General features: G+C 37.7%; 1 protein-coding gene across 9 annotated transcripts in view; it reads right to left on the bottom strand.

Moving 5' to 3' along the window:
* The window catches only part of tenm4 (teneurin transmembrane protein 4), a 626,167-nt gene that overhangs the window by 499,713 nt on the left and 111,548 nt on the right, over positions 1–14,906 (bottom strand). For all 9 annotated transcript variants that reach the window (XM_034168462.1, XM_034168463.1, XM_034168464.1 and 6 more), the window contains exons 2-3: positions 1,559–1,845; positions 12–284 (exon numbers count right to left, since the gene is read on the bottom strand). In XM_034168462.1, coding sequence (XP_034024353.1) covers positions 12–284; positions 1,559–1,781 — 496 coding nt within the window. In that variant the 5' untranslated portion in view covers positions 1,782–1,845. The remainder of the gene's footprint in view (positions 1–11; positions 285–1,558; positions 1,846–14,906) is intronic.

The following is a 14,906-nucleotide window of genomic DNA, read 5'->3' as shown; positions in this document are numbered from 1 at the left end:
ATTCCTCCTACCGTTTTCTGTGTTTTCATGCTCGGTGTCGGTGAGGGTTAGATTAGAGTTGGCCCTGCTGGACAGGCAGGAGCTACGGCCCGACTTGGTGTTGCTGCGGCCCCATAATCTAACCGCATGCTCCGGAGACACAACGCCATCTGTCTCGGTGTCGGCGTCTGAGCCCACGCTGACGGAGTAGTCACGATGTGGCAGCCCCAGGTCTGTCCTGTACGCAGCTACATGGGAGGGGAGGGCCTCTCCGAAGCCAAGGTCTCGAAGAGAAAAGTCTGCCCCTGCAGCGAGCCAGCAGACACATGGACCAGGTAATTAAATTAGCATCACTTCTTACAATGAACTGCATTCACTGCAGAAAGAAGTGACAGGAACATCAAAGCCTTGAGATGTACAATGAGTTCAAATCAAAAGCAACACTTAACATGCATTAATTACAAAGTTATACTGGGATATCAGTACATGTAATATCTAAGGCATTGCTCGAATACATGTATATATATTTACATGACCAACCAAAAGTATACATATTTATTCCATTTAATTTCATTCCATTGTTTATTTGATAGGGACAGCCACAGTTAACATAGAGAACTGGATAACAATTAGCAAATGCAACGCATCACAGCATTTACAGCAAATGCTAATTCCAATGCCCGTCCCCAGAAGGGCTTTTAAAATAAAAACATAAAATACAATATGCCTTCGTCTTTATCAAAAGCTAGGAAAAATAAAGCTGTAGCAATATTAAAAGTTACTCTATGATTTTTCTTGCATTTATAAATGGTAAATGGACTGCATTTATATTAAGGATGCAACCAATCTGATCCAGTATCGGGATTGGCTTCCGATACCGACATAATTCAGGTATCGGAAACATTCACCCCGATGTCAGAGTGCTGCCATACAAGGTACTCACTACACACTGGGAGCAACTAGGTGATTACGGACCTTGCCCAAGGGCCCTTAGTGATTTTCCGGTCAGGCTGGGATTTGAATCAACGATCCTCTGGTCTCATGCCCAACGCATAACCACTAGACCATCACCTCCCCAAATTTATCACTCATTTGTCACTCTCGTTGCAGGATGGTGTCTATAATTCTACAAACGTTTGGCAGGTCTTTGCTTCGTTAGATTCCAAGCTACGTTGACAGTGACCTGACATGAACGTTTTATGTCTTCAGTGCTGTTTTTAAAGACTGGCAGAATAAGGTCAATCCCTGCCCACCTGTGTAATTGTCATCACAAATTACTCCCCAAGCCACAGCTGGTACCCATTTAACAGCCAGGTTTATTCAGGCAATGCAGAATATATGTCTGGTCCAAGGACACAGCCAGTAAGCAGGAGTGGGATTCGAACCCATGTCTACATATTGGCAGGCCAGCTATGTGTCAACTGAGCAAGCTGCTCTGCTTTTTTAAGCAAACAGATAAAACTGTGACAGGACCTAGACACACTGGAAAACTCCATTTCTCAGCACAGTAATGATGCACTACAAATATATATAGTCTATAATGACTGATCAGACACATGTTGGCACTGTGAGGCCCAACCTTGCCGGCCAAACTCGTCCACTTCGTGATGAACCATGTCCTTGACACGACTCCCATAGGCCATCCTGGAGTCATGGTCAAAGGCCTTGAGTGTTTCACTGGAGCTGTAGGACTTGGTGTTGGGTTTGCCATCCTCGCTGTCTGCTGAAGAGCTGGTGTAATGGCGGTCAGAGTCGTGCCGAACAGTGAGTGAGCGGTAAGGTCTGCGTTCCTTCACTTCCATGGCTGCCTCCACTCTCCTTTCAACATCAAAAATGGGTTACAGTGCCAGCTCAGTCTGAGGGATTCTGAAAAAGAACAATACATACAAAAAAAAATCAACTAAGACACTGATGTGTGCAAGAACACGCTATTCTTCACTGTGGATGTTATCACAGGTGTTTTTTCTTTAATCAGCAGACAAAGAGGATGAGGTAGAGCAATATTTACATGACATTTACAAGGGAGCAATGTCTCCAAAGGTTGAGCAGTTTAGTGGTAATAGTAAAAATCTGCAGCTGATGTACTGAAAAGAGCCTGAAATTACTCTGGGGTGCGGTTTCATAAAGCAGCCTAAACTTTAAGCCTACTAAACTTACTTAGTTGCCAAAGGTTAGTCGCCCAACATTAGCTGTCTAATCTCTGTTTCACACTGACAGCTAACATTGTAGATTAGCCTCCTCTGTACCAGGCTAAAAACTTTAGTCGGCTACGCACTTAGTGGAACAACCGATGTCAAAAGATTAGTCAACTGAGTTTAGTCGACTAAAAAAATTAGACCACTTTATGAAACCAGGCCCAGGTGTTATTTATGTATTTCTTTATTTTGATAGCAGTCAGGGGTGGTGGCCAAGTGGTTACTGCACTTGGTTTTGGTGCCTAAGGTTCCCGGTTCAAATCCCACCCCCTGCCACATTTCTCCACCTAACATGGAGTTGCGTCAGGAAGGGCATCCGGCGTAAAACTTGTGGCAATTAAACATGCAGATCCACCTCGGATTTGCTGTGGCAACCCCGAGAGCAAAACAAGGGAGCAGCCGAAGGGACGTACTTACTTTATTTTGATAGCAGCCAAAACTAGTACCGAAACACACACCGCCAGTCTTCCAACCAACCCTTCAAGCAACATCTCCCCTGACTATCTGAAAGCTCAGGATGTTTCAGAAGCTAAATTTGTTAAAAAATATAAAAGTAGATGTACGCAGTAATTACTTTGCAAACAATTCACAGTGACAATAAATCTGTATTTCAGACTATTAGGTAAACGTTGCAAATTATTCATCCATCCATTTTCTATACCCGCTTACTCCAATTAAGGGTCACGGGAAGGCTGGAGCTTAACCCAGCAGTCATAGGGCGTGAGATGGGGAAATTGCAAATTATCCACGTATTCATTCATATGCATAAAGAATGATGACAGTCCATACAGGATATGAGAAAAGCTGTAGTATTTTGCATCAATTGCCCCATTTTTTTGACAGACCAGAATATAAAACAGATATTGTAATTACAACAAACTAAGATTGATGAAATACAAACTGTATACCATACATCTCGCCGCTCTGTGGCCATATAGTTGTCCTACTAGGCCAATGAAATTAAAGAAATAAACAAAAATAATAATCTATACTATAATTCATCAAATTTCTGATCCTGCATCACGCCATAACAGCTCATCTGATCACCGTGATTTTCGTTCTGTGTCATATATGTAGACCCTGGAGTAAGATAAAGGGTTCATTTTCAAATGCCCCTATCATCTCAGACAAAAGTATTAGCAGGTTAAATAGCCACATTTCATCTATGAAGTTTTATGAAGGCTGCGAGACCGACATCTGCATTACTGCAACCATCTGGACAGGAGTGTGAAATGTCTGCCCGTTGCTTTGTTCCCGCATCATGCCCAAATGGCTTATCCGATTACTTCCTTCTGTGTTGTTGCTCAAGACACTGGGGTAATATCAGAGTGGATGGGGTTTTTTTTACACGCCACTCATATGTATATGACATTCGGTGCTATCATCTCAGACTAAAGCATACTAAGTTGCCACAAATCTTCTGGGAGCGACAGCTGCATTACCACCACCATCTGGCCGGAAGTGTCAATCGGCAAGGAATCCAAGAACCCCGTGCCAGGTACTGAGATTACCCCATACCAGATTTGTATATTCGCTATCTTCGCATGCATGAAAACGGAGAGTTTGTCCTGTACTAGGTTTACCCTGTCTGTGCGTGAACCAAAATCAGGTTTACAAGCAGGTTATTTTCTCAATAAATTGAAACAAACTCTCAGTCCTTTCCACACACAGAAAGGGTAAACTCAGTACAGAACAAACTTCCCATTTTTTCGCAATCTGTACATGTATAGTCAACATGCGCATGTGCAGATAGAGAAAATACAAATCTGGTACGGGGGTGATCTCAGTCCGTGGCACCGGCATTTTGACCAGGAGTGTTACAAGGTACTGAATCTAAACACACGACATTTCTCACAGTGAACAGGCCATTCAGTCGGGACCGTGAGCGTTTAAGAATCTTTGTTAAGCACCACAATGACAAAGGAAATTTGGAGAGTGGAGTGTGGTTGTAGTGAGGCTGATGTGGAAATAGCTGCATCAAATGTGTTACTTTTATATCGCTGCGTCAACATCAGTGACCAGTGTGATTGTGAAAATGGCAAAACTCTTTCATCAAATGTCCCCATCATGACAATCTTATAGCAGGTAAAAGATGACATGATATAATTCCATTCCAGGACATATGATTTCAGCGTTCGAAATCTTCACCTAGCAAAGTTCACGCCAATAGGGCGGGTAGTTTGCTTGTGATAATAATTCGTCCTGTCCAGGGTGTGCCCCACCTCATGCCCTGTGACTGCTGGTTTAGGCTGCAGCCCCTCCATGACCCCCTAATTGGCGTAAGCGGGTATAGAAAATGGATGGATGGATGGATGGATAATTCAAGTTTAAATAACTTTAAGTCTAATTACTGCATCTGAAGACCATCAGGACTTTAATGAGTTATGAACAATGTAAAGCCATAAAAGCAGCCTTATACTGTGAACATCACTACACAGACACAACCATATATATTTTAAATACATTTATTTTTAAATTGTCAAAATAAAAAATTATGACTGTCCAATTCAGGCAATTACTGAGAATTGGTACCGGCTGAAGTAGTTTACTTCAACAGCCATGAACCTCTTGTTTGTCCTCTGCTGTGCTCCCTCACATGGTTCTGCAGGCTCCAGGGAAACAGCAGCTGTTTCACATCACAGATTAAAAGTGCAATGTTGAAAAGTGTGCCTATAGAGCACTGCAAAAGTGCTGCAGCAGTTTACAGCCTTGTTTAAACTCCTGGTTTTCTTTCCTTGGGTGTTTTAAAAGCTGTGCTACAAAGACTGTGCTTCCTTGTCTGTCTGAGTCTGAACAAAATGCTGTTAAACACAGAGCAGGTTGATGATCCCAGACAAGGTGCCTTTCTTTAGCAGCTGCATCAGGATGAATTAATTTAATATTTGATTAAATTTCAAGATGAGCCTCACTTTGTTGCAAAAAAAAATCTACTGCCTCCCAGCAATGACAAGGACAGACCTATAAAGGAAATATGGAGAAAACTGTGATCTAATTTTTGTCAAATGTGTTTTAATATCAACAGGATTAAACTGTCAATCAAATTGGTGTACTGTGCTCTTAATGGACGCATATAAACATCCTGTCCAACAGAAGCATCATTTATACAGTACATACACTCACACACACACACACACACATACACATACAGTAGTGTTCAGAATAATAGTAGTGCTATGTGACTAAAAAGATTAATCCAGACTTTGAGTATATTTCTTATTGTTACATGGGAAACAAGGTACCAGTAGATTCAGTAGATTCTCACAAATCCAACAAGACCAATCATTCATGATATGCACACTCTTAAGGCTATGAAATTGGGCAATTGGTAAAAAAAAGTAGAAAAGGGGGTGTTGACAATAATAGTAGCATCTGCTGTTGACGCTACAAACTCAAACCTATTATGTTCAAACTGCTTTTTTAGCAATCCTGTGAATCACTAAACTAGTATTTAGTTGTATAACCACAGTTTTTCATGATTTCTTCACATCTGCGAGGCATTAATTTTGTTGGTTTGGAACCAAGATTTTGCTCAGTTACTAGTGTGCTTGGGGTCATTGTCTTGTTGAAACACCCATTTCAAGGGCATGTCCTCTTCAGCATAAGGCAACATGACCTCTTCAAGTATTTTGATATATCCAAACTGATCCATGATACCTGCTATGCGATATATAGGCCTAACACCATAGTAGGAGAAACATGCCCATATCATGATGCTTGCACCACCATGCTTCACTGTCTTCACTGTGAACTGTGGCTTGAATTTAGAGTTTGGGGGTCGTCTCACAAACTGTCTGCAGCCCTTGGACCCAAAAAGAACAATTTTACTCTCATCAGTCCACAAAATATTCCTCCATTTCTCTTTAGGCCAGTTGATGTGTTCTTTGGCAAATTGTAACCTCTTCTGCACATGTCTTTTATTTAACAGAGGGACTTTGTGGGGGATTCTTGCAAATAAATTAGCTTCACACAGGCGTCTTCTAACTGTCACAGCACTTACAGGTAACTCCAGACTGTCTTTGATCATCCTGGAGCTGATCAATGGGTGAGCCTTTGCCATTCTGGTTATTCTTCTGTCCATTTTGATGGTTGTTTTCCATTTTCTTCCACGCATCTATGTTTTTGTTGTTTTTTTTTTTGTTCATTTTAAAGCACTGGAGATCACTGTAGATGAACAGCCTATAATTTTTTGCACCTGCGTATAAGTTTTCCCCTCTCCAATCAACTTTTTAATCAAACTACGCTGTTCTTCTGAACAATGTCTTGAACATCCCATTTTCCTCAGGCTTTCAAAGAGAAAAGCATGTTCAACAGGTGCTGGCTTCATCCTTAAATAGGGGACACCTGATTCACACCTGTTTGTTCAACAAAAATTGATGAACTCACTGACTGAATGCCACACTACTATTATTGTGAACACCCCCTTTTCTACTTTTTTTTTTACTAATAGCCCAATTTCATAGCCTTAAGAGTATGCATATCATGAATGCTTGGTCTTGTTGGATTTGTGAGAATCTACTGAATCTACTGGTACCTTGTTTCCCATGTAACAATAAGAAATATACTCAAAACCTAGATTAATCTTTTTAGTCACACAGCACTACTATTATTCTGAACACTACTGTATATCTATATATTAATAGCCAAGTGGTCTCTGTATGCATGTTTACGCGCGTGTCTGCATGCATCTAACTTCGATCACGGACAAACTGGGAAGAGCTAACATTCGTCGTTTGCTATGCTTATGTATTTTGGGCCAAGGATGAACGCTGCCAAAATGGAACATTGATAGGACTAATATTTTTGAAGAAACTACAGATATTAGCTAGCAACACTGAACAATGGGCGTTGATAATTACATTCTGGACTCACACGCCATTCCAGCAGTGGGCGGTAAATCATCTATATGGCTCACAATATGCTAAACCATTATATTACACCTGAGGTACTTCATGAATGTGTTTATTACGTAAATATGGATTGTTGAATAGAAATGTTTGTTATTGTTAACACTAATGTAACTAATGTATATATAGTATGCATAATTTGAGTGTATTTTGTTGCTCATAACATAAAGAAAAATTGAAAAGAAGTTTGGAAAATCCACTTTTTTTTTCATCACAAATTATAACATGATTGGACCTCACGTTTTCAACCAGGTCATATTTTTTCAAACCAACCTCAAGGCAACTGCATTGTGCGTTAGTCAATAGAAAACCCATGACATGAAAAATTAAAAGTAAATAAAAGGCCCTTGAGTCAATTTTAAGTACAAAAAAATTAAATTAAAAATGACCCTTGCGGATGTTACGCCATCTGTCAAAACCAAGTAGGAGATATAGATGGTTAAAAGTCGCATAAACTATAGCTAACATTTACACTTAGATGGGCATTCTACTTTGAAATATGTATTCTCCGATATACATCATCAATTTATATAAAAGATACGCATATTAAGAAATTATAACAAGTTGAAAACAACCTGAGAATTGTCCGTCAAAAATAACATCCGCAAGGGTCCATACTCATAATTTCACTTTTCCATAATGGAACAGTGAAATTTTTAAAGTTAATAGTTAATGAGTTATCTTGAGCTTTGTGGTTTATGAAAGAAATATATGTGTACTACAATTTCAAACTAGTTTGCAATAAAAACATGTAAATTAAAAAACTGACCTTTGTGTTACACTTTCATAACAGTTTAGCATATTGTGAGCCATATACAGTATTAAAAGCGTGTGTGTGATTTCATTTAGTAAGTTATAATATTATATATATATTTATATTTATTATATAAATATATTTATATAATTTATATTTATATATATATATATATATATATATATATATATATATATATATATATTTATATTATATATATATATATATATATATATATATATATATATATATATATATATATATATATATATATATATATATAATGTTAAAAATACATGGATGACACAAGAAAGTGAAAAAACGTATTCCCATTGTGGTCAATGACGAAATGACAAAATAGAAGTAATAATGATAATAGCGTGTATATAATAACAAGAACCTAAACAATTTAGAAATATTAAGACAGTAAATTCACATTAAAAATTATGTAATTAACAGGAAATAAAAGGGTTGAGTTCTTCTTCTAAAACTGTTATTCCAACTCATTATAGAAACTTTTTAAATGTATTACCACCTTTGAAAAATAACTTATATATGTGTATGTGTGTGTGTGTGTGTTTATAATTCCTTTTCAAGCCACTAATAACCAGACTGATAAAGCCATTTGGAATGGTGGTGAAACATTTCCCAGCTAAACAAAAAGTCCATTGACTCAACTAGACTTCAGGAAGCTTCTGATCTTTGCCTGGATGACTGAAAACTTTCACAGTTAACACCTAATTCAGATGATTTTCAACAGCTGTGTATGGCTCAGAGATGCAGCGCATGAAGAACCACGAAGATGAAATTTAATAACATTAATATAAAAAAAAAGCACAACAAATCTTGCACCTATAAAGTTTACAATGCAAGTCTCCCACAAATACTTTATTTTATGTGCCGTGCAGAAATGCTGAGCCTGCGGCATGTGTAAAAGTGGCAGGTGTCCTTTCATGAATTGTGTTGTTTATAAGTTACAAATCACTGTCAGCTCAGAATGCAGAAGCCAAACATACCCATGAATACACTGAAGCAGCAAAGATGATTAAAATACGAAACATAAAACCACAACTGTCAAACAGAGCACCAAGCACAAGATCAACAGACATGGTGAATATTTCTGCTATACACAGAAAACATTTTATTTATGTGCCTTTTTCCTTGTTTTGACTTCGATTTTTTTTTTAATTAAAAAGAAATGCACTTGTACAAAGTACTCCATCCTGCACATTTCATTCTAAGCACCCACTCAATTTAAAGATATTCAACTGGATTTTAAAATGTCATCATAAAGATAACATTGATCAAACATTACTAACAGACTATTATGGAATTCATTTGAAGAATACAGAACATTATCATATACCTATAAATGATTACGCCAATATGATTGGATAAAACACTAAAGAACAAATAGCAATACACCGTTTTCGCGGATGGGTAATATTTTTCATACCACCCGAGTAATCAGCCAATCCGGACAGCAGAGCAGCGCCACGACGAAGAGGCGCGGTCAGATGAACTGTGAAATACTGGTGAGTCACTATTAATAATTTCTTGAAGGGTGTAAAAAGCCATATTCATTGGTGAAAAACTTGATAACGATTTTATCATATACAGTAGTCCCTCGTTTATCGCGGGAGTTACGTTCTAAAAATAACCCGCGATAGGCGAAATCCGCGAAGTAGTCAGCGTTATTTTTTACAATTATTATAGATGTTTTAAAGCTGTAAAACCCCTCACTACACACTTTAAACAATTTTCTCAAACAGGCATTAACATTTTCTCACTTTTCTCTCCTGTGTAAACACTCAAAGTTCAAACCTTAGTAGAAAAAAAGAACGTTTTCCTATAAATAATTATGATGGCTTTTAGAACAAACAAATTTAATTTTAACGATCAACCTACGAGGTTGGACGCATAAGAAATTATTAATAGTGACTCACCAGTATTTCACAGTTCCTCTGACCGCGCCTCTTCGACGTGACGCCGCTCCGCTGTCTGGATTGGCTGATTACTCGGGTGGTATGAAAAATATTACCCGTTTGTGAAAAGGGTGTATTGCTATTTATTCTTTAGTGTTTTATCCAATCATATTGGCGTATCATTTATAGGTATATGATAACTGATAATACCTGTTTCATGTGAGCGCCTTGGGGCAACTGTTTGTTGTGATTTGGCGCTATATAAGAAAAAAGTTGATTGATTGATTGATTGATTCCATTGCATGCCAAGGCTGTAAATCTGTAATTATTCCCAATAAATAACAGGTTGTGCTGTTGGCATGTCCCACTGCCCTACCTAATCCAGTACTTGGAAAGAAATAAAATCGCATACAGAATGTGAGTGACTGAATACGTGAACACAGCTCTTTGAAAAAAGATAAAAAATAAAGTAATAATAAAAATGACTCCCGGTAAATCTGAGAGTTCTTCCTGACAATATGCTTGTGTTGTTCAGACAAGGATTTTCCTGAAAGATAAGCTCTTTATGAATAGTGCATGGGATTTGTGAGGCATAGAACAGTAAACAATAATCCCAAGTGAACTATATCTGCCCCTGGTTTCGAAAAAACCTACTAAGGACAGCAATTGTTGGTTTTGGGGGGGTTTCTTTTTGTACATATTGACAGCTGAAAAGATCCTGGTGATTAATGACTTCGGGCCTCAATAGCGGGACCTTCCGCCACACTGGGAGGGAGGGGGGGAAGAAAATACACCCTGTGCAGACGCAAGAACACTTCAGCTGCTCCCAGGATTTGAGATGCATCTTGTATGGTTTGCTAATTTTTAAGCGTTTTGTTCAAGATCCTTGATACTATGCAGATTTGTGAGAGCAGAAGAACAAGCAGCTTTGTGAAGTTTGAAGAATGATGTGTAAAGTGCATTGTTTTTGTTTCCAAAGAGCTTTGGCCAGCCCTTTTCTGCACCGAACCTTCTTCATTATTAATCGCCTGGTATGCACTCACATATACCTTTGAGGCCATGGGAAACCCAGAGGAGTTTTTCAAGAAGGAACGGGCCATACACTAGGACAGATGATACGGGATGCAAATGTAGGTCCTTGAGTGCAGCTGTCAGAATTCTGACGCAAAGCGTGCTGTAAAACTAATCGCTGTTGTCTCCATAAATAGGCTACATCTGGCACTACTGTTGCGTTTCAGGGCCACAGTGTGAATCTGCTTTTCCTTGTTCATCTGCCTCAGTATAAATCCTACAAGAAGGAGCCAAAACAAAGAAAACGCCACTGCTGTCTTATTTTAATGTACTGGTACATGAAGATGATAAAACATAAGCTTTTTATTTAGAAAAGGTGTCCTAACACTTGGCAAGAAACAGAAATGGAAACAGATAAGACTGTTTTTAAAATGTTATACCACAGACGCACAAAGGAGTGAAAGAAGTGAGCTTGAAAAGGAGAAGCTTGAAATGTGAGGGGGAAGGTTAATGAGAGTATAATCACAATGACCACTGAAAAATGACTGCCACAGACTGAAATAAAAGCAATCGATTGTTATATTCTTTGCAGGGATTTCAAAGAGTTTTTTGAAGCCTGAGCTGTAGACCTCAAGTGGTGCCAACAAGAAACTAACTGCAAATCTATGCACAATCCAAAATCAATTAAGGCATCTCTGGATAGACAAAAGAAATGATGGATGGCCCATTTTCACCTTTAAAGCAAATGCAAACTCCACATTATTCATTTGTATTGTCTAACACCAGCCAGGGTGGAGTCAGGTTTGTCAATGAGCATAAAGCGTCGGTACAAGGACAAGTAATATGTCTCTAAGGAAGAGTTTTAATCAAAAATTTGTCCCAGCAGACATTATCAAGTGCAATTCTGTTGCATGACGTACTGACTCAGCTATCTCCTTTTTATCTCCTGCGGTTGAGCTGCAAGAAACAATTATTTTCGGTAACAAGCTAATACAACAAATATAAAACTGATTTTGTGGTGAATGGTACAAATGGTAGAGAATCCCATTGGTATGATGTTACGAAAGCGTTTTTGGTCAGCATGATATTACATAGTAGCATTGCCATGACATAATGGTGTAGACTCTCAACTACATTGTGGTGTGACCATTACACAATCTTCTCACAACCAAACAATGACATTTTTGTGACTATTTGACAGCCCAAAAAATTAGGGGTCGACTGAATATTGCCACCAATAATTGGCCGGGGTGAAAAACGGTTGACCACAAATATATATAATATATATATATAATATATAATATATATATAACCGTCCGCACGTCTTTCATTAAAAAAATCTCCTTTAACAGTGGAATATCCAGATAAAATGCTGAAACCGACTTCTTCTGAAACTTCTCTGTTCTCTCACGACGTCCTGGATCAATAGAGCCTGAAATGTGGAGGTTTTCAGCTTGAAACACGCTGATGACGCCGCCTGAGAGCGCTGTGCAACGTCTCGCACTGTGGGAAGTCCTCAAAGCGACAGAATCACCTCAAAATCTCTCACCAGCCATTAAAATTTTCACTGAAAACCAGCTTAATTTTTCGAACCATGTCCACTTCGATGTGTCTCACAGGTTTAGAAAAAATTTTGATCAAACAAAGCGCCAGTCTCTCAGCAACTTCTCAGACAAAGGAATTCCGACGAGGGGCTGGACGACTCCTCCCACAAGGAGTGCTCACAGGCGAATGACGTCACCGACAGGCGTGGAAAAACTCACGCATGCGCACGAGGGTTCAAGCATGTCTGACGTAAAAACATATGAATGAAATCCATATAGTTTTCGAAAAAAATAAAAAGGACCGTTACTTTATTGACAGCCCTCGTATATGTATATATATATATATATGTATATTTTGGACTGGCTGATTATCTGCACCAATAATCGGCCGACTCCTAAAACAAATTACCTTCATGTGACTACATTATAAACTTCCCTTACAGCAACAGACCCCTGCATATATTGATCTACAATATTCCTGAAACTGATTTTCTCTTTATTGCTTTAGGAATGGACTGTAAATATCATAATGTCAATAGGATGTCATTATTTTACATCAATTTGTGACATTTTTATGATCTTTAGATCATGTCATTATATGACATGACTAATCCTGACCAAAACCTGACTGAAAATATGTAGTAGTAATTTAGTTAAAAGTACAGTAACATTTGCCATGTAGCTGCCATAACAATGCTTTACCATTTCAGAAACATTTATATCAACATTTTGAGAAAAGAAATTATATACCATTAATTACACTGTTCAAACTATACCCTGATGTTAATTTTAGGCCATATCATCCGGCTCTACAATGATTAATTGACTAATCAGGCAACTAATGCAAGGATTAATCAAATGCTCTTAACTGATCCAACTATCCAGCTTTTGCCTTATATAATTATTAAAAAGTGCTAGCTAAGAATGCAAACAAGACAGTAAAACAACGTTTCCAACTTAACTGAATGATGCTTACTAAATTACACATAAAAAGGTGAGGTTATTTTTTTAAACATAGGACCAAAGAAATTAGGCCTAGCCTCTCAATGATTTTAGAACTTTGACTCACACCACATTTATTTCACAACGATGAAACTTTCACACAAAGTTCAAAGTCTATTTTCTTTTAGTATAAAAAGAAAATCAAAATAAATATTCAAAATAAATTTCAGCAGAATTACAGATCAACTTAAATACATGAGGCTTCAGTTAAAAAAATGAATTCTGTTCATTTATGTTACTGTAGCTGAACACTAGTATGCAGCCCGCAACAACTAAGTAGTTAGAAGCCTATGCATTTCACATTCTAGCTTCTTGAATACAGCAGTGAATGTTTCAGTTTCAGTGGCAATGACGACTTGGATGTTACTGTTCACTTCAAGATTAAAACTTTAATTTATTGTTCACAAATGACACATCACTGCTGTGCACGTTGTATAGTATCCCTGAGACTAACCGTCAGTCTACCTTTGGCCTGATTATGGGCAAAGTTAAGTACACTGCCACTTACTTTTACAATTTGATGATATCTTAGCTAGGAATGTTCTGATCCAGTCTCAAAGATCAGATATGGTTCCCCAGCATAAAGAAGCGGTCAATGGGCCACATATCCTATTCATACTGTGTTTTTGTTCTATGGAACAGTTTGCCAACTGAGATAAGACAGCCTGATTCAGCAGAGGCTTTTAAATCAAGACTTAAGACACATCTGTTCTCTCTAACTTGTAATTAGGAATAATGCATTCAATGTCATGTTTAATGGAAGCTTAGAGTCCATCTGTTTATGCTATTGTATTTAAAAGCAATGCTTTATGTCACTTAAGAAATACAATTGTTACAAAGTACATAGAATTGTATCACTTGACCTGAAAGTGCCATACAAATAAAGATGTTATTAATATTAGTATATTATTAATTTGGACATAAATAAAAATAAATAAAATCTGTACACTGTCACTGGATCCTTGATTTCTAGACATAAATAAAAATTAATAAAATCTGCACATGGTCACCGGATCCTAGATGTACATGATATATCCTAGATCTCTGCACATAAATAGAAATAAACAAAATCTGTAGTTTTTGTCAAAAGCATTTCCTTTCAGATATTAATGAGATAAATCTATAGCCTCTGAGCTGAGCTCTTGCAGTCAACTGTGCTGCAAGTCAACATCAATGTAATTCATAAAGAACGGAGGACCTCTCATTTTGGGAGAAAAAAAACAGTTTTGGTCTATTGGTAGTTTGTTGTCTGTATTACAACGTTTGGGATGAGGTGTCATTTGATTTAAAACAGCGATTCACTTTGAAGTTATTAATATTACATTACACAGGAAAAAAGAAGGTGATTGGGACATCCCTAATCTTAGCATGTCAAATACTGATGAGTTAACACGAATCAGTTGTTCAACATTTTTAATCACTACGCAAGGTGAAATCAGACACTAGGTGCATTTAAATGGACATTAATAAAATAGACCATATTCTGAATAAGACACTGTCATGTAAACAGTGTTTTCTGATTACCTTAACCAGAATAAGGTCATAATCACAGTAAGCAATATACTGATTAAGATGTAGAATATTCCAATCTT

The sequence above is a fragment of the Thalassophryne amazonica genome, chromosome 4, assembly GCF_902500255.1.
Source record: "Thalassophryne amazonica chromosome 4, fThaAma1.1, whole genome shotgun sequence".
In the NCBI taxonomy this organism is placed as follows: Eukaryota; Metazoa; Chordata; class Actinopteri; order Batrachoidiformes; family Batrachoididae; genus Thalassophryne; species Thalassophryne amazonica.
The sequence above is the reverse complement of the archived record's forward strand: the minus strand, read 5'-3'. Positions and strand labels throughout refer to the sequence as shown.